This window comes from Calliopsis andreniformis, chromosome 6 (genome assembly GCF_051401765.1).
Source record: "Calliopsis andreniformis isolate RMS-2024a chromosome 6, iyCalAndr_principal, whole genome shotgun sequence".
Taxonomy (NCBI): domain Eukaryota; kingdom Metazoa; phylum Arthropoda; class Insecta; order Hymenoptera; family Andrenidae; genus Calliopsis; species Calliopsis andreniformis.
The window spans coordinates 8,628,076-8,655,392 of NC_135067.1; the positions used below are offsets into that span (position 1 = coordinate 8,628,076).

Genomic DNA, 27,317 nt, shown 5'->3' on the forward strand with positions numbered 1-27,317 from the left:
TAGTGACTAAAATAATTTAGACTATGGGGACATTAATTTAGATCGTTTTTCATATTGCTATTTATGTTGATTTTTTAAATAAGATGTATAAGTACTTTGTCAACGATTTATTTTTGAAGAGAAGAATATAAAAAAATGAAACGAATATAGCTTGAAATATAAAGAAATAAATAGTGATTACATGAGTGATGAGAGTTTTGGAAAAGTTTGTTATAATATTTATAAGCTTTATGAAAGAATTAGATACTTCGTGTTATATAATGATATAATTTTGCCAGTAATTATAAAAGTGGTTGAAAGTTGAATTTATTACTTATTTGGTGTTGCATTCATTTTCTTTACAAAATAAGTGATAATTATTATTTTTCTTTAATTTTTGACTTAGACGACTGTCATAATTACCGTCACAATACAATATTGTAAATAGTGGTGGTTATAAACTATATTACATTAAGGAAACACTGTATAGAAATACTATGTATACTCTTTCATATTGCAGAATAATCCCTGAGGCATTGCTTGGTCAAATCCCATTACTCTTGGCAAAAAGTTTTCGCCAAAACGCAGCAATAAGAAGTAAATTAAAAATATTGTAGTTTTTCAAATGTAAAATGCTATCATATCAACCCCATTTAATATTCCCATACGTTCTATTTTCATACAATAGCATTTTATATTTCAAAACCTACAATATTTTTAAATAACTTATTGTCGTGTTTCGATGAAAGCTTCTTGTTAGATACAGTACTGTTTCCTCGATGTAGACTTAAAGTTTCCTGACGAATTTCTAGTGAGAGACACGTTCCTGGGATTATCTATCCTCATGTTCTCGATAGCCCACTTTGGTCTTATCGAAACTATGAATAATATTTCATAGGAGTTCACACTTCATTTTTCGCTCTAAATAACTTCAAGCCACAACCAATTGGCGATGATCTGATGATGAGAGAATACTGTACTTTTAGTTGACAGCGTACGTTCCATCGTTAACACATATTCGACTGGATAACGAAAATTCTTCATTTTACTATCGAGCACCGACGACCAAATGTCGAACATTCATCGAATCAATTTGTGTCAGAAATTGCCTTTAGGCGATGACGGTGCAAAAAATGTTAATACATACTGAATATATCCCTCATTTGCTGCAATAACGATATTACTCAAAAATCTTGATTTTCTAAAAATCACAAAATTTTTCTTCATTCAGCGCAAGGATTCCTTTTACAGTAACAACTTTGCATCTAAGAGCCAGTTTAACACGAGTCTATTTTCTGCAGAATTAAATTTTATACATTTTATTGCTTTCTCTTCATTTTATTGGAAATCTACGACTAATGGAAATCTATTTAAATGACGTTATAAGTAAAGGAGGTTTAATAGCATACAGTGTTTCCACGTTATAGTTTCATAGCTCATTAATGAGCGTATACATTTCTGAAGTTAACTTATGTACTAATAGCTCTTCCTAGGCTTATCAAACATGTGAGTGACACCGTTTAACAAAAAGAGCTTGTTTATTTGAAATCATTTCAAGATATGACAGCGAACTTACGACAAGGAAATACTGTAAGAAACTACTTCAGATACTAGCTAGCAAGAAATGGCTGATGGCGTTTGTTTTTTTACTCTCCTGAAAAGTAACAAAAGAAGGACTTGGATCAAGTATATAACTCAGAGCTATAGAACTCAGAAACAGATATATTTTAAATAATGTCATTCTTGCAGTAAATGAACGATACGTTAACTCACTATTCGAGATAACTGTATTTGGAAAAACCTGATCTAAGCAAAAGTCTCCTAAGTAGATTTAAACAGAGTAGACTTTCGCAGGATTTGTTAATAAAATCAACAAGGGTAGCTTGGCTACAGTAAAACCAGTTTCGTTAAATCTACAAAATCGACTCTTCCTGACTGCTCAATTTAAGCCAGTTAAAGTATCTATATAAATTCTACAAGAGACTTCAATAACTTCAGCCTAACATTTTTCCAAGCATAGTTAGCGAAATTAAGGCTAAAAGTTCACTGCAAATTTCGCGATACTTTTACCAAATAGGAGACACTTGTAGGTGTAGACTTTTGTAGGATCTGTTATAATAAATATAGATTAATAAATGTAGCTTGACTACAGTTAAAACCAGTTTCGTTAAATCTACAAAATCGCCTTTTCCCGGCTCTGCTAAACCCAAGCCAGTTAGAGTATTTATGTAAATTCTACAAGAGACTTCAATAACTTCAGCTTAGCATTTTCTTCCGTGTATCTATATTATCCAACTTCTATGTACAAATCATCGCGGGCGTTTTTTATTTTCCGTTTTTGCGGAAGTCGGTTGACTGAAATAATTCACAGGCGCAACTGTACAAGCGTTTTTGCGCTCGCGTGTCGCGAAGGTTCGCGAAGGAAACGCGAGGTAACGGAAGCATCCGTTCCTCGTGGCGCGCCCCGAGTCGCGGAGTAAGTCAGTCAGTTGCAGACGATAATCTCGAAGCGTGCAAGTTTTTCGTTACAAAGCCTTCCTCTGTTTCCTTCGAGCCGTTCAGCCTCCATAACGCCCTTGTTATTCAGGTTTCGACGGTGACCTTTGAACCTGCAAGAAGAGCCGTGTGCGCGGGAAATGACTAGACCAGAACCTTGCGTAACGCTCGCTTAGTGATAGGCCAATGAATTCGATGCTGTGCATTGTCCTTACGTAACAGAAGATTATTCGAATTCGAAATGAACGAATAATTACTTGCTATTTAATTATTTCCATTATAAATTAGAGGTGGTTAATTGCTTACTCAACGATTTGATTACGACGGTATAGTCGTTAATAACGTAATTAGTGTTTTTACTTGATTTCTATACATATTCATTATATGCGCTTTTCTGAGTGTATTAAAGTTCTGTTGCAAGTTTTTGTTTGGCATCGCTTGTAAGGAAGTAAATTAATTTTGTTTATAATTATGAGAGAATTGGTGTGTTGGGATGTACATATGTGGAGGATGTGAAAGGTAGAGTGTTGGGAATCAGATTCAGATGATAAAGCAAATATTAAAGAATTGGTTTAAATATACAGTATTATTTAAACTTAAACGTTGCTTATAGGATAAGGTGTGATGAAGTGTGAGGATTATTAGTGACTAGAGAGGTTAGAATATCTTTCTGTTGAGACTTGAAAATGGAAAATTTTGAAATGTTTATAATTTGAACTTTATTCATTTGTATTATTAAGAGCATTAGAGATGCTGTTATTATCATTATTTAGTGATTATTATCAAGATATACTTAGTTGTACTGTAGCCATCAAAATATATGATAGGTTTGAAAAAAGTGTATAATTTAGGAAAATAGTGTTCATCTATATTTTTAAAAATTGTATTCAGTGTTAGAAAATAAATACTACATAGTAAATAATTTGACAGAACATTCGTTTTGACAATTTTAATTTTAAAATCGAAATTCAAATAAGAAATCCAAAAAATAAAAAATAATTACATGATTTACAATTTCACTTCTACTTTTCTTACGTATCTAATATTTATGTCTAACTGTATCAATAAAAATCGCTCTACTCAATAATAATTCTATATTATTTAGTAACAATATTCGTAAATAAATTATTTCTGTGTACAGTTGTAACCAGATAATAGCAATCCGAAATAAGCATTTAATTGTCCTAAGTAAAGCTGCTTTATTAAAGAAAATAATATCTACAATACACAGTATACACTTATTTCTACATGTTAAATTGGAGATAAACGAAGCAAATATTGCAGACTCACCAATGTATAAACAAATTCTACCTGATGAAAATAAACATGATACAGTAGAACCTTCGTATACCTTATAGGGAGACAATATTGACACAATAATAAACGTATATTGTAAAGAGAGAATATTTGCATGATAGAACAATAAAGGTTTTGTATTCAGTATGTATACAATGTAATTTATTTAAAAAAAAATAGATTCTAATTCTATTAAAAATCATTCTAACCTATTCAAAAAAAAAAAACTAGTTTCTAGGTTTCTTTGTTTTTGTCAAGTTGTCACACCTTTCTGGTATTGTGATTTCTGTATTGAGTTTTTTGTATTGGTGATGTTACCAGACCTGAGGTACAAGAATTAGAATAAAGAAGAAACGTGGTCTTACGCCTAAGAGTTTTTGATTGTATTAATTGCCCTCGTTCATTATTAAACACAAGCACAATTAAGTGTAACCCAACAGTAACTACAATTAGAATTTTATTAGTACGTTTACACTATGCAACTCCTTAAAAGGCCAATAACTTTAAATACCCTTTATAAATACGCCAATAAAATACCCTTTACCCCTATAACAAGAAACCAAGTAAATCGCAAAATAGAGTAAAAGAAAAAGGAAAGTGTCGCTGATGGGATCTCGTATGTCATTTCCTGTTGCAGGTATCATCGAGCCCCATGCGTCACTTCCGGCTGGTTCGCGTCGACGAGGGAAAGAGCGATTGGTAAAAATCGGTAAGTGCCCCGCTTAAGTTCATGAAGAATGCAAAACCGCTGGCGTTGCATGAATTCCGAGTATGTGCGCGAACTTCACCAGAGGCCTGTGCATATACGCAGGGAACGAAGCCAGCCAGAATAATCTGAGTTTATCGATCGGCTCTTAGTTGCCAACTTGGCAACGGCAAACTCCCGGAATTACGAATGAAATGTTCTACATAGCGGGACGGTTCGCAAATCAGGCCTTTCATACCTTCGCGAGGGTGGATACGCCGAATTCCATCTCCCTCGCCAAATGTTTATGTTCGGGGAGTGTTTCTACACGGAGCTTTCAAAACAACGATTTCAGGGTTTCTTTTCCCGCTTTTCTGCTGGTTCTGGGCCTCGAAAGCGTACGCTTGGCGCGTTAGCTGCTAAACTGTGGCTTTTTCTAGGCTGTTTCACTTGCGAATGAAGCATCTGGGTGACAGACTAGTCGATTTATGGAACAGAAAAGGGAGAAAATTGAGGATTAGATAAATGAGCTCGTTTGTTAAATCGATTAACTCCATATGATAGAAATATTTTTATTTAAAATCTATAGGGTGTAACAAGTATACGTTGAAGTAGGAAGTATTCTAAGGGGTCTTAAGACAGCTCAAATGGAACACAAAGTGTCCTATGAGTTAATGTCTGATCTACCTCCACTTTGCAATAGTAATGCCTTAAAGTTAATATATTTATATATATTCTAAACAAATGTTCAGAGGATTCTGTAATTTTACAGATGCATTAAGGAGCAGAAGTGGCGCAGAAAAGTCTTAATAGATTTTGTTGTATTTTTGACGGTTTAATTTTTATAGAATTTTGAAAATCCGAAATCCATATTCTACAATCATGTCCAATTTTCAAAGCTCTGTAAAAGTAAAACCATAAGAGATACAGCGAAATGTATTAAGACTTTTTTGCTCTATTTTTGTTCCTCAGTGCATCTGTAAAATTACAGAATCCTGTGATTGTTAGCTTAGCGTATATTTACACGCTGAATTTGAAGTAGGTATATAAAGTGGTGTGATGTAGTAAATTGTTTAAGAGATGACTAGTGTTTGACCTGAGATATTGAATTTTTGACTAAAAATTTAAAATTTCTCAGAATGGTTTCAGAAATATATCAAAACATTTAGCAGCGTAATGTTATTATTTTGTGACTATATAATTATGCAAATCATTCGTTGGTCTGTGAAAAGTAGGCTATTAATCATAAAGTTAGTTTTTGAAAAAAAGGGAAGAGATTGATGGTCAGATTGACTTCTGAAAAAAATATGTACCTAAATATGTACCTAATATTCATGTATCAAACATTACCTCATGAAACTTCATTTAAATAGGTATATCGTGTAACAAAACTCAAGATTTTATCTTAACAATATTTCTTGATACAATCATTATTTTTACACAACATGAAAATCGTATATTCCATTGATTTATTGCATAATTATTATAAACTTACAGTTATTTGTGGAGCAATACTTCATCACCAAGATATTATTACAAACCCAGCAAATACGAAATAAATTAATAATCATTTAGTAACTCTAATTTCCAATTCAACTGCCAGGCTAGTTATGACCGCCATGATGTAAATTATGCATAATATTAATTTTCTTAACTATTCACACAAATTTTCTACGAAAATTACAATAATAATAATATTCCATATTTAGCGAGAAAATTAATCGTAAGAAGGTACTTCGTTCAAAATTAGAGTTATGTTCACCTGGAATTCGAAGCGTTCATGCGAGTTCAAAATTTCGAAAATATAACGACGCCTCTCCAACAGCTCGACCGCGATCTAAATACGACTAACAACGAGATTTGAAGCAGGTGGATGTAAACAATACCAAAGATAACACTTTTGTGCGGCGTCACGAGCACTGTCTGTATTGTCGCTTTAAAAATAATGTTGACTATGATTATGCCATTCTGTTGGTCTTAGGTCATTCATCTCAGCGAATCGCATGTTGGTTACAAAAATAATTATTACCACAGGTGATGCATGTTTTCTTCACGAATAAACACGTTAGTGATAGAATCACGCAAGTACCACTTGATGCTATAAAATATTTATTACCATATAATAAACATACTGATTACTGTTAATTGTTAAATAATGGCTTTAATACGATCTATGTTTTTATGGACTGTTACTACGTCGAGGAAAATTGGAATTTCTTTTTTAATCTGTAGAAGCAGAATAAAATTCGAATTAAAATGATCTAATAAAGACTTAGTCATGAATGAATTTGAAAGTGTCTCACTAGAAAATTAAAAAGAGATATCAGGAAAACTAGATAGCACCTAGAGTCTGTTGCAAACAATCACTTTTCATATAATAATGTGTTCAATATGTGTTCCAGGCATGGTGATAACTAAATTAAATATTTTACATAAATTTCTCTTTTAGATTTAATTAAAAACAAGTAATTTTGGTTGTTTCTATGTTCAATCATTTAAAATAAATTCTTCTATTTGTGAAATTTAACGATGTCCAATGCCAGTAATTGCATCTCAAAATTTCAATACCCAAAAAATTCAAAATTGTCAATATTTAAAACATTTTAAATATTCATATTTAGAAGTTATTTAATTCCAAATTATCAGGCTTCAAAGCACGTAATAATAATTGAGATTTAATTTGAGATCATTTGAATTAAATTAGAGGCTTTCACGAATTCACTATATCTATCCCAAATTTCTTACTCAATACAAAACAGTGTGATTTGTTCCTTTGTCGAACACTAACTCTCATATTCTCTAAAATGGGAATAACATCTGTACCTAACGTTAAGTATTTGTGTTTCTGTTACTCAATAGGCCTCTGATATTTTCGTCACTATGCCTTTCGATATTTTTATCGATTCTATAATCCATAAATATCCTATTGTCTTCTGGTTTCCTGTTCCAGTGTTATAAATACTTGTCGTTTCCCTGGTGGGCAAGATCGTCGGTTATTTTGTGAGCAGACACGTTGAATAACACGTGACAATTAAATTAACTTCGTGAATGCACTCTGCAGGAAGTGTAAGTTACTATAAAACCATTCTCGCGCGCTGTTATCTCTGAAGACGTCGAACCACATTAACGAGAGCTAATTACGGCTACGTCAATACGATACGATAGAACAAAAACACTATCGTATCAATATTGACACTTTATTTGTCTACTTTGCACATTATGTGCTATGGAAATTTTTGGCGATAGCTTCACATTTTTATTTACAAGCTGTTTTTAATGCTACTTATCGTGCAATATACACGATTGTTTCGCGAGATACATCAGTATGATTTGAACTGCGTTGAATGTAATGGAAATTCGGCAAAAACAATAACATTTAGTATCAGGAATATCTATAGTCAGACAATAGTTTCCAGTGGATTCTGGATTAGTGATCATTAAATCGAGTCTACATTTCATACGTAATCTGGGATAAACCTTGTACTCTAATTAGAACTAATAACCATTTACTAATTCGAGTGAAACTGTATTGCTGATTAAATAGAATAAGCAAGATACCTAATTCGGTTGTTACTGAGTTGGAATACAAATTTAAAAAATTATTAAGTTATGAAAAATGATTGTTTGTAAAAGAAGCTATGTAGGTATGTAATATTAATGCTTAGATTTAGTGAAATTCTCTTCTTTTGGTTTGAAGTGAAAAGACACTTGGAAGAAAAATTTAATATCATATTTATTATTGCGTCCAGATTAATCATTATCATACATGAAAGATAAGGAGATCAAATTTGCAGGCCATGTGCTTCCTCGATGTCGAAAAAGCATCTGATTTGTTACTGCAATTCAGAAATCTCCTGAATTAAATTCGAAACATCGCATAAAATAAGCAGCTTATCTACATGTACAGCATGTGTGATTTACGTACATACATTCGAATCTCTTTCGAATTCTTCAAAATACGAGGGATTTGCTTATACAAGTGAAATTCAAGTAAATTCAATTCTTCTATTTTGCGGGTGAAATTAAATTACACTAAATATTTCAGTAATTCAAGGTTTCTACTCTATTTTGAGGCTGTTATTTAATTTTCATCTAAATCTAGTCTATTCAACAAAATTTAGATACTTCAAATTTGTTTTGAAATATGCAACTGCAATAAGAAATAATTGATATTGAAAGCTTTAAAAATAATAATTAGGTACACTTAGTGATATGATATAAATCAAGTGACTTCTGTATAAACGATTTCTTCGTAATTTAAATAGTTGAAAATGTAATTAAATTGATACATCTAAATCAAACATACTGTGTGTACATACATATACATATATGTGCGTAAACATATGTACAATCACAAGTTTGGAATCACAGGTACAAGATTATACCTACTGTTACTAAATTATGCACTTAACAAAATAAGTTTTATTTATTTTTAATAAATAAAAGCTACCTTGTTAAACAGAGAATTTAAGTGCAGTTACATTAATTGTAATATTAGTAAGTGATTCCAAGTTTTCCTACTGACTCCAACTTTATACAGCAATTATGTACGTTTATAGTTAAATATGCTACGAATTTTTCTATTATTATCTAATTACCTATACTTTTTACAAACTCGAGGAAAAATTTCCGTTGATGCGTGACGTATATGTAAAGCAACGTTTGCCTTTTATCTGCGATCTGTGGCAGCGTTTGAAGGAGATGCACGTAAGAGAACGTGGCACAGTACGTATGAACAAATCTAATTTAAATATGTCCGTCAGAACTGAGAAACATAGAATAATCCAAGAGCCACAAATAACCGTCACGACTAAAACAAGGAATATTCCGTAACTTGACGATGAAGTGTTAAAGAAAAACGAAAATTGACCGTGAAATCTTCTCAGCGTTTCCACGTAAAAGATAATTCGTGCTGTTACGCATCGTCTCGCTCTAAACTAATCAGTTTCTACACAAAATATTTCCATACGTTCTCAGACTTCTTTCAAAAGCAGTACCATTTAAAAAAGTCTTCAAATTTACAATTTAATTTAATATAATATAATATAATTTAATTTACCGTTTTTGTCGGTTTTATTACTTTCAAAGTTGTATTTAAAATTCATTTGGGAATTATTGTACAATACTGTCGGACCTCGGTAAGTTGAATCTCAAGGGGAAAGCTAAAAACTGCAGATTATTTTTACCGAAGTTTTCAAAAACGAAACGAGAGTTTTGACGAACGAAAATTCGACTTTTAAAGGCTTTGTACAGAGGTTAATATTTTACCAATTTTTAAGACTCAATGCAAAACAAATATAATTTTTGGGGATCAGTTATTTATTGCCCACGAATACAGAAAGATACAACATATATAAACATAATCATATGATAAATTTTAAATAAAAAGTAAAGAGCAATTTACACTTTATATACTTATAGTCTAGGACCTAGTCTACTGCATGTTATCATTAAAAGAGATCTGTAATTTTGCTTTGTAAAAATAATTAATTATATAATATATCACAAAATGCAAACATGTAAATACATAATTATTTAGAAAATTGTTCCTAGTTACAGTTATGACTCATAACTTTCAAAAATCGCAGTATCTATCCATCGATAAAGACAGCTTGGATGGCAGAAATTGATTATTTGTAAAGACACAGGAAGCTAAGAGATAGTTGAAATTGCCTCGGTTGATCATCAAGAAGCTGGTTAAAGCTGTTTCGATACGAAAGTTACGCCCAAGAACTGGTTAAAGCTACCTCGGCTGAAAATGATCCAGGAGATGGTTAAAGCTGCCTCGATTGAAGGCCTCAAGGAGTTGATTGAAACTGGCTAAGTACTAGTAAAAAGGCTAGACTTAGACCTAGGCGCTAGTAAAAGCTGTTCAGGAAAGTTCTGAAGTTGAAGTTCCTACCTGGACTGAAATTTGAAAAAAACTGCTCTGCTGGTTTCGGTAGCTCTGGATCTACATATTTATGCCCAGCTTGAGAACTTGCTATGCTCTCGACGATTCCCCTCATACAGAAATGGTGTTGATGCGCATGTATGCAGGAACTGCACAGGATGCTTGTATCCTGAGAGGTCCAGGACGCTGAGGAGCATGCGTGTCGTAGAGGGGACTTGGACGCTGGGATCGTGTGTATTATTCGTGTCCTATCAGAAGTCTTCTGAAACGCATTAGGAGCAATGCATTCCAGGGGACTTCTGGTGACACACAAACAATAGATACATACTGTTTATTGATATCGTGTAGATATTTAGATATACCATTTAGTCATTTAATATTTCTATAATTTAAAGTCAAAGAAGGATTTAGGATTCATTATCATAGTATGTGTGTGTGTCTCGATGTTTTTTAAAATTCTTCTTTCGTTCTTCTGAATAATTATTATTGACAGTGAGATATAATGTGAATATAATTAACGTTTTTTATAGAAGTAACTATTTGAATTTCAGTATCATATTAGTGAGCTACTATTTTTGCTATTTTCTAAATTCATACATACTCCACTTGAACTGCCAGAAATAAAATGAATTTTAACAACTGTCAGGCTAAAGAAGGGGGAGAGCTACAGCTCTGGACTTCATTTTTCATGTACTAAAATAAATTTCTGCAAATACTTGACAAAAGAATTATTTTCAATTTATTAATGGTTTTCTTCAAAAGTCACATTTGATTGAAAACATTTTTTTACAAAATTCAATTTACCTTGAACCAAGGAAAAGGAATCCTTTATGAAATGTTTTTTAAAAGTCATCAGTTGTTGCCCAGCCACACAAAAGTCTTATTCGACCCTGAGTGTCTACTTCAACATTTTTGTCATCTTTCATTATAAATCGTGTAATTTCTGTATGCAAAGTATGTTACAATAATGATAGTGCATTGTTAGAGGCGTGTCCCTGTTAAAACCAGAAAATTAGCAGTGCTCTTCTCTGTCCTATTTAGAGCGTCTCCGCGCTGCGGATTCGCGGCACTCTAACGAAGACTTTATAGCAAGAGACACGTTTCTGAAACTTATTCCTGTAGTGGTAGCTCACTTTTGTCTCGGGGAAGGTATAAATGAAACTGCATGAAAGCAGAGCCCATTTGCTCCAAATTATTCCAAGGTTTAGTGAATATAGCAGCAAACTTATAGCGAAGGAGTGCCACAGCTTCTCATTTCTGAAATTCCTAACCTGCACTCGCGAGCTCCAGATCCCCATAATTGCACCCATTCAGGAGTCGAACTACAACATAATCCTTCCTAACCGAACGAAATAATCCTATTTGCGTCCAATTTCCGACACGACTTCAGCCAAAATCAGTGACTCGTAAGTTCACGCCAATTACTTTTATTTCCTTTAACTAATTCTTCTGTTGATTTCTATATGTACATGTATATTTTCTTTCGCGAATATTTAATACAGGTTGTGCAATTCTAATGGTAGTTAGTGCAGTATTTGCTGTATTTGCTGGATCTTTGTATTAGAGTAACCAAGTCCAGATTTTATGGATTCCTATTTCTTATCAGGTACCTACATCGGTTCAACTCAAAATATGGTATCTCGCTATTAACTCATTCTATTTTTTAATATCGGATCTTAAAATAAGTAGTATTACAAATCTAGTACAAATTCTAGAATAAATTGCCTGACTTAAAAATCTCTGATATCTAACTCCATCTCTCTTTTTATCCAGTTGTCAACATTGAAACCGACATTTTCTTAAATCTGATAATTGATAACTCATAATTAGTTTCTTTATAGCGTGACTGCGTGCTGTTTATACTTGGTGGGTTCCGTTTAGGGAATATTAACAGTTCTTTTTTCCCTTCGATACATATGTATACGTAGAAAGAGTAATTATTCATGAGAACAGTAAACCTGTACCACATAAAAAAATATTTTATGTTATATGTATTTTCTAATACTAAAAACATGCCCTCGAAGAATAATTTCATTTGTTAGATAGAAACGTTTCTCTAACGGTGTACAAAATGTTTTGATGAATAAATAATTTAATAGATTTTTTAAATCGTTTCTTTGATGAAACTACTAAATTTGTAAATAAGGGAATTGTTTATTAATGCTTACTTCCGTTAAGAACATATAATTTAAAAAAATAATATTCTTATTAGTATTATATAATATAATATTGCGACATTATTATTGATATTCATATACAAGAGCAAGTATAGGCGGAAATTATTCAACATACAATAATAATTAGTAAACAGCACATTTTCAATATAGGTATTTATTGTATATCTATGTTACAATACTATCTATACTTCTTTCAACAGAATTTGTATCGTCGATTTGAAAGAACGATGACACAGCTGTAAAAAAATGATTTTTCACAAGATATGGAAAACACGATAAGGAAAGTATGACAAAATATCACTTTGTTATACTTGGCTTAAATATAGAAAAAAAATTGTAGATTATTTTGGAAGGTTACTTCTGTATTGTATTAGTCACAAAAGGACAATTTTATTTTGCAGAAAATATTATCGACTAATTTTTTACCAATTTATAATTTAGAAAATACTCTAAGCAAAGAAATGAAAATAAAAAATTCTTTACTTGTGTCAGTAGTTTCGTGGAAACACAATATCCTTGTTAAAAATCCTTGAAGCTCAAAATGAAACTGAACATACACGTATCGTTCATTTACTGCACAATGTAAAAACTGAGAAAATAGCTATTATTAGTATAATTAAGCCATTGAAATTATTAGCATCTACATGTATTTACAGTTTCTAAGCTACTATATCATTGTCGCAATAGATAACCAATGCCTAAGTAAAGTAACAGTCATGCTCGACCATCACCACCGATCCACAGGCATCAACCAAATTTCAAATATAGAAACAATAGGTTCAGTATGATAATTATATCCGAGAAATAATGTTACTTGCAAATGATCTACTATCAGTTATTTCTTAGATATAATTACTCTAGTGAACCTCCAATTTCTACGTTTGAAACTTGGTTGAAAGCTAATACAATAATGATGGCTGAGCAATACGACTGTTCCTTAATCCCGAAAAAGTCTCTCAAATATCAAAAACTATCGAGACTACAAAACACTGCAGAAGCTCAGCTCAGCTGAGAACCACTGTCACGGATCATAAAGCCACATCAATAGGTCCGTGAAAAGCGAGGGGGTTCGGGCAAGGGTCGAAAGGGTTGCGCAGCAGGCGACCCAGCGCTATTTTTTGATAATGGGCTGGTAGGATTCTGAAAATCGGCCCCGTCGCCGCCTGCACGCACGAAAAGCTGGCCCAGCCGTGTCGTCAACGCGGCTGCCATTTTATAGTCGATGCATTTTCTAGCCGCCTGCATACAGCCCGCATCGGTACCCTCGCTTAGGCAGCGAAACCGAGGGTCTAGGGGGTAGAGCGGGGTCAGTAATGCTCATTGGGGGATCATGGATCGCGGATCACCCCTGGCCATCAGGTACGTGGACTGTGCTTCGTACCCTTTTATCGAGCCCAGCCAGAGAGGGGAATAATCCAGCGGCGGTAGAATGAAATAAACGGGGGAAATTGTGAGAAAATCGATACGCGAAACTCGACGCTTTCCGACTCAATGAAGGGAAACACGAGACAAATGAACCTCGCGAGTCTCGTCTGGGGGAAGGAGCTATTGTGGCTAGTTCGTGTACGTAATATATTTTTTCTCTACAGATTTTCATTTTGACTCGACTCATCGAGAGCAGTTCTGTTCGATGGTCGACGTTTCGCCGTGGAATTTCGACCTTTTTTTCTTTCTCGAGGATTACTACGCGGAAAGCGTTTTAGCGAGGCGTGTGTTTTTAGGGGGAAGAGGTTTTTGAATATTTTCTGCTTTAGATATGAGCGAATTTTGGGGTATTTAAGACACGTCGAGAAGGGAAGCTAATTACGATAACTTTTGTGCAGCGTTTAAGTAAATATCGTGTGTATGTTAGTAGTGGTATATTTTTATTAGATGAAATAGTGTGAGGTACTTTTTCACATGAAAATGTATACTACAGGGGATTATGAATTTTATGTGAGTTCTTACCAAAATTATGAATTCTTATTTTGTTGAATATCTATTAAAAATTGAAATTAAGTTTCGTGTTAAATTAATGGTGAATCGAATATTCCACAAGGGTTAAATAATGTACATATATTTTAATTTAAAATAGAAGTTTGGCAAATATGTATTTGCATTTGCAAATATGTATCGGTATTGTAGTATGTACACTTCTTGTTTAACTTGTATAACAAGAGTGGAAGATATGTTGCAAATATGTTCTACCTCTCGTTGGCAAACATATCATTTATTAAACAGTTCAAAATATTCGATTTAACTATCCAGAGTTATAACAAATTTACTATTTCTAAAAAATTGACCACTTTTAGTTATTATTCTATTTTATAGAGAATACGTAATCTGAAACTATTTAACATTCTTCAAACTTCCAAAATTATTAGTAAACTTCTTGCATTGTATATTAAAACTAATTTATTTTAAAATAAGCAGTTAATTGTCTAACAAAAATGTTTCATAAAATTTTTCACAGTATTCAGTCCATTAATTAAACGAAAAAAGAAAAGTAAGGGGAAACTGAAAGACCGAAGAAGAATGAAAATGCAACAAAAAAAATAGAAAGTGCAAATTACCGGTTCAACGTTGCGTACAATGATTAACGCAGGATATTTGTATCACTGAAAAGAGTGAAAAGAAGAGAAAACTGGACCAACGAGAAGCAAAATAAGAGAGCGGATGAAATACAATGAAATGCAGTAATCTGTAATACAATACCCAGATTGGTTAACAAACGCATAGCGATATTCATCTGCTCGGCGGAAGAAGAATGATACAAACGATAAACATCGGACGGCTCGCAGTTTCCTGTATTTTCAGTGAAAGTTATTTATTTTTTACGTACAACGCGCGTGGATTATCTGAAATCGATCGCTATAAAATGTGTTATAAAAGAATGCAGTTAAACATCTGCCAATGCTATTAAACGCCCTCGTTTTTGAAGTTTATTTCATTGTAATTTATAATTTCATTGCAAATTTTGTGAATTAGGACTTTAAATTAATGCATCAATTTAATTATATTAGAGTCACTTCTGTCTCCGATTCTTCTATTTTTAATTAATATTTAATAATGAACAATTGTTATATTAAAATATCTTTCTGTTTTAAATAGAGTAATTTAAATTTAGCGCTAAAAATACCGAAGTTAACGTGTATTTTTATTTCTAAGGACGAGGGAAAATGATAAATTTTTGAAATAATACATAACTTACAAAAATAACAGTTATTTACATATTTCTTTGATTATCTTCAGCATTAACTGGAAAAAAATAATGTATGTCGAAATCGAGATTGCATAATTATTTCAAATGTGAGAAATAGTCATACAGTATAATTGTAAATATTAATCTTTTTAGATATAAATTAATCTTCAGAGATATCTATAAGACGCTGCAATACACATATGATTATTAAAATAGATTTACATTAGAAATTAATTACCACACTAGAAATTTAATACTGATCATAAGTACTGACCAAATAAATAAAAACAGTTCACATGATAAACCTAAAAAAAATATTTACTCACTTTCTCTACAAGCAGTAGATAATTATTTGCCATAAGTAAATATGTCACTTCACTATCCACTACAAAAAACATGTAACTCATATCCTTTAATTACAGCATACACTAAAACAAAGACATAAATTTCTTTAATGACTAAAGTCATAAAAATAACGTCATACAATCATGAAAAATAATCCAACTATCTTCAACGCGTACCTTCCTCTAAAATTAAGCTTCATGTCATTATCAACTATGGCAGTCCCTAGAATTAACAGTACAAACAAGTTTCTTCGAACTCTCAAACGAATCACGGGTCTAAAAATACGTTTTCGAGGGAGAAACACTCCGAATGTACGATTAACGTTACCATTCGAAGGAAGGCTGAGGTCTCTGGGCGTTTAATATTGAATCACGCGACGGTTTATCAATAACCGTGCGCGACACATACCCTTGGGTTTTGTGTCCCGCAGACGTTCGCGATCTAGACCCGCAAAAAGCCCGATCTATCAGCGGAAGCCTGGAATTATTGCGTCCCCTCGTATCGCCAGGCTTCAGAATTTAGTCACGGTTGCGAGGAAAAACCTGGACGGTCAGAACGATGGGATAATTATGTAGGCGATCGTAAGATCCCATTGTGCCTTGCATCAGAGCGGCGCAGACCGAAGACCGGTACTTTGACCTGCGATTGCTGTCTAGTTGCAGAACGCCATTGTACGATTGTTCCCTTTATTGGGATCTTTTCCCCCCGCAGTTGTAGGGTATCAGCGGAAGAAACATTCCACGCTTGGAAAACAATATAGGAACAAATCCGTTTGGATGATTTCTGATTAAAAGGAGGAAGAAAGGGAGGACGAGAAGTGCGTGCTTTGGTCGAAAGTCGATGGAACGAAAGAAAATTTGGGGTTATTAAAGCAGGAAGTAAGATATGTTTGGGTAAAGTTGAGAGGTTGTAGAGAAATTTGTGATTTTGGTTTTCGACATCAGTGAAATGTTATTGTTTTATCCTTTGTTGAATCTGATGGAATCTTGAGCTCTTTGGAAATTATTGCAGTGGGTGGTAATGGAGGATTGATACTTTGATGAAGTGATGAATTGAAAAGTGTTATAAATGGAGAAATAGTTTAGGGATAATTTTGTTAAAGCAGCCGTGAGCACACTGTAAATAACCTTATTTAAAATATTGGTTTGAGTAATCAGTTGTTTTAATTTATTTCGAGAAACAAAATAATCAATTTAAAATCTGAAATAAGTAATCAGGAATCCAATACTGTAATTAGACCCGAGCAAATTTGATTTCAAGTGAAAGGCGCAAATAACTGTTTAAAATTATATTGACGTTCGTTGTTTTTTGTGATATTATTGGAAAATGTAGTAAATATAAATTTATTTGAAATAACAGCAAACTACTTCAAGAGCTGAAAAATATACTAATAAAGATAATTCCAGTTTGTGGGGTAAATTTAGTTACAGTATAGAATATTTAATTATTTGGATATTTCAGATAGACAAATAATTACTTTCGTAATTATTTTTCGATATAAGATAAAAGAATTGTTTCTCCGGTTTTCAGTAACCAAATGGCTGTAAAATAGAACTCGGAATTATATTTCAAATAATACAATTTATAATAAATTCAAGTCTATCCACAACTAAATTTACCATAGGAATCAAGACTATTTTTAATAACTATTTTATTTTCTAATTTTGAAAGAGGGGTAAACTTCACACTGAATAATGTGAAAAGTAATGAGTATCAGAGTAATTTATGAAAGTCTCCACGGATAATAATTTATTTTAATATCTTTTACTAAAATCCAGAGCATTATTTTGCTCTGCACAGCTAACTTCTCCTTTCTGGAATTCACATCATTTACCATCTCAAGATTTCAACTCAGTTAGTTTAATACTCTCTGCATTCGATATACTCCCGTGACTAAATATCAAGAATGAGTTTGTAGAAAGTGGAAACATGTTTCTGAGGTCGAAATTCATATACCAATATTCCATTTTAATTTCACAAACTGTGAACATGAAACCAAATGCAACAGTATTTTCAAGAAATCCAAAACAACGACCCTATAACGACTAAACACTGTGCATCGATTTGAAACTCTCTCAAGACAACAAATATTAATATTTATTTCATTTACCTAACATTAAACCAACTCCAACAGTACCATACCCACAATATCCTTTAACCCATCCCACAACAAAGCATTCGATGCTCCAATACCTGTTCGAATATCTATACTCTCCAAAATTCGTCTACAAAGTCGTTCCATCGGCAAGCATCAAGTACCTACTCAACATCGTCTACTACAAACAGCCAGAATTGCGTTTCGAGTCAGTATCCCCGAATTCCCAGTCCCCACGTGGTATCCCCTATCAGTCCACGTAATCTCGTGTCTCGTTTTTCGAAGAAATGTTTTGTAAGTCCCTGAAAAATGACTCTGGCAGTGACGTCGGTCGTAAACCGGTTGAGAACCCTCATCCGCGCAGACGATCCGTATTCGGGACGCAGCTGCGAACGTGCGCGCAGCGGGGACGCGCAGATTGCGGTCACGTGACGGCGGGTCACGGTGGGAACGGGAGCCGACCAACCGCGGCTCGAGCTTCATCCCCTCCACGGGTTGCGCGAACAAAGAGACAAAGCTACTTGGTTCGCGTCGACGGTTGCTGCCACTAGAAAGTCGTTGGCAGTTGGTGGGTGCGGTTACTCCGCGAGTCAGAGAAAGGTGCGTCGGGTGTGGGTTTCGCGAGAAAGTTTATCGGTCCGCGGTAACGTAAAAGGTGTGCAAAGTGAAACAGCGTGGGAGAATCTCGAAGTTCCAGCAGTCGTCGCGATCGTATCAATATAAATACATCTCCTCCTTCGCTTCGATCTCGTCACCTAAAAGATCGTACGAACCGATCTCGGGGCAATCTACGCGTCGAAACGAGGCAGTTTACGAGATCGCGTCCCGTTTCCCGAGGGAGCTCGCTCGTTCCGTTAAAACGAACCCCCAGCTCGAGGCTCCGAGGCGAGTCCATCGATCGAAGCTACGGCCACCGCGACGCCGCACACGTCTTCCCGTCCGAGTCGTTCATGCGAAATCGTCGCTCGTCCTCGAACCGTCGAGATACGACCGGCACTCTGTCGCGCTGGAGCGTCGACGACCGAAGAGCAACATCAGCCGAGCGACGTGGCGGCGACGCCATTTTGTGAAGACTCCTGTGCGCGTTTCGCCACGAACGACGGCCCCTCTCGCGCCGTGATCACGGTGTTTCCCCTCGGTGGCGTCTGTCCCAGCAGCGTCGGGCGACAAAAAACGAGCAAGAACTGGAGGAGGAAGAGGCTAGGCGCGCAACGGCCGACAAAATTTCGTCGTAGATCAATCGTCCTGGGTCGAATCGGCGAGCAACAATGAGACTGGAAATCGTGTCGGCGGCGGACTTTTTGGTGCATCTGCTGCGTCTGCAGACGGGCCAGCTATCCGAGCGGCAGCTCGAGATGTTCAAGTCCTCTCTAACAGAGGTCCTTCGGCATCGCTACAGGGACCACTGGTTCCCCGATCGGCCGAACCGAGGATCTGGTTACCGTTGCATACGCATCAACGGTAAAATGGATCCCGTGATCGCCCAGGCGGGCGCGAACGTCGGCCTGCTGCCCACGGTGTTGCACAGCCTGTTCCCGAGCGAGCTGACGATGTGGATCGACCCGTCGGAGGTATCGTACAGAATTGGCGAGAACGGATCCATCTGTGTACTGTACGAGCGCACGGAGCCTGAACCTGAGGAGCAGCAACACCATCAACACCATCAACAACACCAACACCAACACCATCAGCAGCAGCAGCAACAGCAACAACAGTTCGAGAGCTGCAAGGACTCCCTGTTATTGGAGCACTCGCAGTTCAGCGAGCAGATCGCCGCGTTCGTCTCCAGTTGAAGCGTCCATTCGGCACGGGTCCATCGATGCGAGGACGCCAGGCGTCTCGCTTCGTTCCCATTGGACGTGCATCTCACGCTCTCGGACTGATCAAAGCACACGCGCTTTCGTGATATATGTGATCGTGCTCCCTTGGTCGTGTGAATGTTTGACCCGCGCACGCGAACGCGCAAAATCCTACTCCATCGGGTAACAAAGAAGTTTCCAAGATGATCATGTAATCGTAACAGAAGTGCAAAAGAAATCGCTCGCTCACTCGTGCTACCTGGAAATTTTTGTCAAAACCGATTCTCGGCCAAGCAATCCTAGATTCTCACCGAAGAGGAATTCGTCCATATAATGTATATAACCCGCGTCGCCTGACTCGTCGACGGGTCAGGCAGCCGCGGACCACGACTGACTCTAGTCCAACCGCGCCGCGAGCCATCCAAGGATGTTTCGGAGATGATTGGCTCGCGACGGGAGATGTATCATCGTCATCGTCGAACGATTCGAGTAGAGTGCTGCGCGTTCGGGCAACGACGCAACCTGACCCAAGCCAGCGGTCCCCTGGCGTTCCTAGGCGCGTCTCGCGGGCAGATGGAGGGTCCAGCATTGGGCCCTTCGTGCGGGAGACGGTCGAAGGCCAGCGAGACCCAGCCGCGAAACGAGAAAAGGAAGGAACCATGAGCGAGCTTCGCGAGGACTCCTTCAGCCCGACAAATTGATCTCAGCCTCCTCCCGCGTACGTCCGTCGGTCCTGAAAGGAAGGTAGGCGGGGGCGGGGAACAACGAACCAGTCTGACCCTCTCCTCTGTTCTCGAGAGAGGAACAAGCGAGACCCAGACTCTCTCCCTCGAGAAGGATTCTAACAGCGTGTTTTCTACCGTCGCAAATCTCTTTTCTTCCACGAAGTCTCTTTACGTATCAGTCGAATCTACACGTTACATACACACACCACGTCGAACGTGAACAGCGTTCTTTGGGTACGCTCTCCCTCCCCCGCGAAGAGGAAGGACGGTGGCGAAGAACGGAAGGGAGGCGAGGAGGAAGAGGACTCCGCTTCCGGTTTTTCGATACGTTCTTCTGCGCACACGTATCACTCTGTGGTCGCCAAGGATCTTTCTCCCTAACCTCGCACTGATGCTAATTACCACCGAGCCACACACCTACACGTATATATACACACAGACATCGAGCTACGCCTTTGGAGCGTTTGGAGTAATGGAAAAAAACAGCAACAACCTTTCTGTCGTCACGTCGTGCGGGAGAGGAAGTCCGTCGATCGGCGTTCGAGCGATTGATCGAAGGATCGATACCCCCCCCACCACCAACGTCAGCGTGTCTTGGATTTCATCGTTCCCCTTGGATCGTCCATCGTTTTTTCATTGGTCGTCGATGCGAGGTCTGCGCCTCGTTGGTATCGTTGACACAATAAGAACACACGTTACACTTCATACGTACAAACCTTTGACAAAATGCGCGAGTTTATATGTACATATATATAGGTATTATGTATGTAGGCGGCCATATGTATACGCGCGAACTTTCGAATTGTCGCTGTTCGCGCGTACACATTTGCGTCGCGTTGTATATTACTGTTCCCGCGAACGGAGAAGCAAGAGAGAATGTGTGCATGCGTGCGTGAAAGCAGAGAGAATATGTCGAGCGTGTTGAGTCCCGTTCACATTGGTCTACCTTGAATTTGAATCCAGTTCATTTGCGAGCGTCTGTTACTGACTCGAAATATTCTTGTCCAAGTTTGTATCGAGTTCTCGCTGAGAAAAGGTAATAGTTTCTTATCGGTGAAGTAATTTGAAATTTAGAGTTTGCTCAGTGTGAACGGGACTTAGGCCAGCGTGCCTGAGTGTGCATGACGAAAGAGTGAGGACGAATTCAAAGTGAAGCAACTGTGATTTTCTTGGCGTGATTCGTGCATTGTACCGTACTACCATCTTTCTGGTGTTTCGGACGTGACGGAAGAATCGGGCCGAATGGCGAGTGCATGTGGCGCGACTGTGAAACCATGAAAAAGTGAACGTGTCGTCACGTAGCCGCCCATCGTCCGCGAACCCTTCGCGATTGGACAATAACGTTAAAACGGATCGACGGTCACCTCACGGTACGTTCTCTTTCGATCAATCGTTTCTGTGAGAAGTGGTCTATCTGTTCTGCTCCGTGAACGGTCAAGACACGGGGTCAGCGTAAAAAATGGTTCTCTCGAGCAAAAATGTGTCCCGTACGCCTGTGACGATCTTAAAGTCTGATTGGCTCACGTTTGGATTGCAATCTAGTTAAATTTTCAATCCTGATCCAAATAGAGGAATATACGTACGTGTGTCTTTCCTTTTCGAGAAAATAAATGTGCAAATTCGCGAGTTTTCAGAGCATGCAGTTTCTAAAGGTAACAGTTCGAGAGTCGTGTTTCCGAGGCAACGTCAAATTTTTCCGAATGCATATGCATGTATATGTATATGTAGGTAACAGTCAATAGTTTCTCCGTGGCGTGTTTTCGCGAGATTTTGGTGTCGAGACAAGTATATGTCGAGTGAAACGTGAAACTAGCGTCGATCGTCTATCGTGAATCATCGGTAAGTTCTTTCTTTTCTTCTCTCCTGGCCCCTATCTAGCTTTTTGAGGTGTCTACGTCAGCAGCGCTGTTGCTGGGAGAAAAAGAAATCGGATCGAGGTGTGCAAGAATTCGTGAGAATGCCGTTCGATTGGGGTGACTGGGGTGACGCAATCGTGAAAAAATGCTGTGTGACCATGGAATGGGTAACAGAAAGGTAGTGAGCAAGAGAGAGAAAAAGAGAGGAGTGTCTGTGGAGAAAGAAAGCGAAGCAAAAACGGAGGGACACTTGTCGCGTTCGGTATCGAATCAGAAGGCTCTGTCTGTAGCAGTTATAAAGAAGAAAAACGTGTCTGTGATTATATTAAAAATAGAGAGGACAATATAAGCAATCTCTGTGTGTGAACGACCTAATTAGAGCCGCGCGCATTCGCGATCGGTTCGACTGTGCATGCGCGCGCCTCCGCGTTGTACCGATATGTAAAAGTATACGTTTATAAATATGTTTATATCGAAGGGTATGCGTGGCAATTTTAAACGAGTTTTTAGAGTAATCAATTTTAGCGATTCCCGCGGATTGTGCATTAAGTTACATTTATATACATATTATATATATATATATTTATCTATAAATATTGTATATTTTGCGCGTCAGCTCGATCCTTCGCGAGTTCGCACGTCCTTTACTTCTCTTGTCAATAATTCTATAAGTTTTTCGTGTTTTTTTTTCCTTTTTTTCTTAAACTGGCTTCGAGCAATATCTCAAACTTGTTTCGGTAATTTGCAATGTGATGTTCGATTAAAATTGCTAAACATGCCCACCGAATGCGAAATTGCGATTGCGAGCGCGCCAAAGGACAAGAAGGGACCGAGAGGTGGGGAAAATCGATGTGCTTGCTCCTTTAGAACGATCGGAATGCAGAGCCAATTCTCTCTCTGGTACGACCGCTTGGAACTATTCTGTCGAAAGTTAACGTTTGACGAAACTGGAGAAAGTGTGAGAGTCGAACGGCGACGCGTAGAAATCCTCGCACACCGTTGCAGTTTTTAGGCGAGATGCGTACGTGTAACATAGCCTAGCCAGAGCTATAGAGATATATACATATATATAATATGCGTTAAATGTTCCTTTATTTCTTTTCTTTCTTTTCTTGGTCCATTTCGAGCCGAATTAGCTGTTGATGCAACATAACCTGTAAAAAAAGACCGTTTGATTCGCGTTAGGCAACCACGTTCTATTGTACATCCACGATCACACGCGACGAAACGAATCACATACACATACACTTGAAAGAAAAAAACCAACAAATGTAACGAAGAAAACACACGTGTGCGCGCGCGAGCGCGCGACACCGGGAGAAGAACGAATGAGAAAAAAAATCTGCGAGAATGAGAATGAGAGCGAGAGAAAGAGAGAGAGAGAGAGTTTATTTCACGAGCGAATTGTAATTACTATATATACATATATATACGCATATAATTATATATACATACTTATATATATACATATATATACAATCTTGTAACTATACATAGAGTCCTTCAGGAAGAATTTGTACAAACCCGCTGGAAATAAGGCACCAGCAAGTCTGTGATTTTAGCTTGGTTAATTCAGTATTTTTTTAAATAAAACGAGACAAAATCAAGATAAACGATAAAAAAAAACAAGATTCGAACTGCGAGAGAGAACTCGTGCAAGAGAGACGTGAGCGAGAGAAAGTTTCTGCTGCTTGAGGATTTAACGAAGATGAAAAAAAAAAAAGATGAAAACCATATAGTAGGTTACTGTGTTCGTGTTCATGTTTATGGCGGTGATGATTCGCTGGTAGTGGTGTGTGCCGCCCGGGGAGGGTGCATGCGCGCGTGTGCGAAAGAGAGAGAGGAGGGAGAAGGAAAAAAGAGGCGAAGAAAAGTGCGAACGGAACCGCGCGCGCGACATTTATTGCGTGTACACATCGAAAGGAGTACTTGTACAAAAATGACCGCTCAGCCGCGCCGAGCTGCCGGGGACCTCAGAATTTCAGAAAAGGAAATTGTCTTTCTTTCAGTATCATTTCCCGAGCTGACTAAAAATTGTAAATACGATGCTAATGTACATGTGATGTATCTCAGTCGTACGGGGTGGCAACCGTGTCACGCAGGCGGGAAAGCGAGACTATTCATCCTCCCATCTGCGCGGGCGAGTCTGTGTAAAGATACTTGTCCTCGAGATCTATTGTAAATTCGTTCAATCGTGCTCGCGCAGAGAATCATCGCCGCGGAATCGATAGTCTCGCTTCGCGCAGACGCGCCGAGGGTCCGCTTCAGAATTCGATTCAGCCAAATTTCAATGGCGTCTTCCGTTCGTATTTTCCACCTACGTTCCCTCCGCTCTCTCTCTTCCTCTATCTCTCTATCGAGGAACGGTAGAGAGACTAATATAAGCGCGAGCGAAGGAGGAAGAGGAGATATATTGTAGATGGCGGTTAGAGTATAGGGTATGCCGTGTATCTTTCTTTTCTGTGGGGTTGACACTTTTGTTTGGACACCAGGAAGGAGGAATGCACGAGTGTGCGTGAGTGTGAGCGAGCGAGGGAGAAGGGGGAGCGTCCGGGAATCTTATTGTTCGCGAGTGTGAGAGCGTGTGAGAGCATATATCGAGGGAGAAAATGAGGGATGGACAGTAAGAGAGCGTGAGGCCCGACAGGGGTGCTCAACTCGGGTGAAGTGGGCCGTGGGTCCCATCCTGGTAATATTTAATTGTGATGCCGAATTATTGTACTGATTAGGGTGAACTCATAGTGATTTTAATACGCATTCAGAGTTAGAGAGACAAACAAGATTCAAAGCAAAAAAGACACCGACCCAAGGTCATCGAGATCCGAATTCGGCGGCCCTGTTGGCCAGTGCACAAGAAAATTACATTCACATCACATACACACATACACGCGCGCGCGCGTGCGCGCTGGTACACTATACAGTCGACACTTACACAACACACAGTACAGGAGTTGCGAAGATTAATCATTGCGAATTGATTGCCAGCGAAATGATCTATTCGAGGGGATTCTGTATAAAGGAAAATTCGCTTTACCAATTATACGATATATATTATACATAGTCATACAGGAAACACACGGATTGATACACAACGGGAGACCCAAATGCATACATATACGAGATACGCAGGAACACATTCGATACACATACATTGGACACTCCTACACTTTGACGAGATACATGGAACAGACACGAGGAACACGTTACGTACACTCTCGAATCTGTAGACTCGTAGGTTTACTATTAATTATTATGGATTATAATTATTATATCTATTATTATATCAATGTATAATTATATTTAGTTTTTAGGTTACTATGTTTATCATTTCCCGCTTGTACATATGCCGTGAGCTCGAAAAAATTGAATCTTTATCAAATGAAATCTATAATTTTTTCGACTGTTTTTGTACAGAGATAATAAAAACAAAAAGGCCTCGTGCTTATGAAATTTCAATGAATATAAAACGCCGCTGTCTGGTATTTGATTTTCGACCGACTTCCCAGCAACCATCTCCTTCGAACGCATAAACATACTTGTAACGATAACAACGCACCTTAGGAGCTTGAATTTTTGAAAACAGGAGAAACGTGTCCGAGTCAGTCTTCTAGCGTCTTTTGTAGTGGAAGGAACCTTCGTTAGCGGTTCGTCGTAAAACTTTACGGAAATGTGATTTTCAATTGCGAAGTTCAATTTTTTTAACGCTGTAATCAATATCCTCGAATGCATTTTGTTTCCTTATCCAATATGTTAGAAACTAATCATTTTTAAATATTGGATTTTGTACTTCTTCTGTTTTAGCGTCTTAATGATAGTGTTGTTCTTACGATTCGTAATAAGTTTCATTTTATAGTGACGTATGTGTTAATGAAATTGTGCGAATTAACGATTCTTTTAAGAAAAGATTACGTACGCAAAGGATTTGTTTATGTAAGTAAGTATAATGAATTTTATACTTTTTTTTAAGAATAATTGGTACTAGTTTAAAAAAGCTGTGCTTGAATGATATTTTTCAAAATTTTTCTTATACGTATTTGCATAGTCAAGAATTCGAAGCTTTTGTTCAATGTTATAAATTATAAAATTCGTATTTCTTTCTTTAACGATATCATGTGGTATAATCTGAACGAAGTTTCCTTTCAACACTGATATCAAAATCGTCGTAAGTAGTTTGTCGATCTACTTAAATTTACTTACTATGTTAAGAAGGTTTATTAGTGAAACTGAAAATAATGAAACAAACTTCATTGTAAAAATAATCACGTCATACTTATTATTTACAACATTATCGCATTAAAATGTAGTCCATGAAATTATTTTTTAGTAAAAACCAGAAATAGATACATAAATGGTGAAATAATTACTTTCATCTTGGAAAAACAAACTCCCGTACTTTCTTTTTGTGATGTACACGTTTATAACTCTCAAATTGTATGTGAGTGCATATTAAATGTGCAAAGAGATGATAACATTAATGTTCCTTGTATGTTTCTTGTGAAACGAACTAAATATCCAAACTCTAATTCAGAACAGTGTAGTGGCACGTGACCATGCGAAACATCAGCTGTGGGACAGATAAGTGCGTGGCATTGACGATAAGAGATCATTCACATTCAATAGATCGTAGACACCACATTGAAGAACAATGGTTGGATGAATACTCGTGTTAGACGACTTAAAACTTACTATTATGTGCTTTTATTTTCTTCGATATATGTACAGAATATTTCCATATTTGTGATGGAAAATTCAAACAGAAATATTTCAGTTTAAATCAGTCCTATATGATT

General features: G+C 37.0%; 2 protein-coding genes across 2 annotated transcripts in view; both read left to right on the plus strand.

Moving 5' to 3' along the window:
* Ipk1 (Inositol phosphate kinase 1) overlaps window positions 1-27,317 on the plus strand; it is a 209,439-nt gene that overhangs the window by 109,750 nt on the left and 72,372 nt on the right. Inside the window, exon 2 of the mRNA XM_076380313.1 lies at window positions 4,409-4,480. The gene's annotated coding sequence lies outside the window, so the exon portion shown is untranslated. The remainder of the gene's footprint in view (window positions 1-4,408; window positions 4,481-27,317) is intronic.
* On the plus strand, window positions 18,675-26,866 carry LOC143181209 (protein BTG2). Its single transcript, XM_076381528.1, has one exon. It carries the CDS (start codon window positions 19,416-19,418, stop codon window positions 19,938-19,940), a length of 525 nt encoding a protein of 174 aa, XP_076237643.1. The 5' UTR covers window positions 18,675-19,415; the 3' UTR covers window positions 19,941-26,866.

Excerpts from the sequence above, each read along its gene's own strand:
- LOC143181209 (XM_076381528.1), top strand. The coding sequence starts at position 19,416 with ATGAGACTGGAAATCGTGTCGGCGGCGGACTTTTTGGTGCATCTGCTG.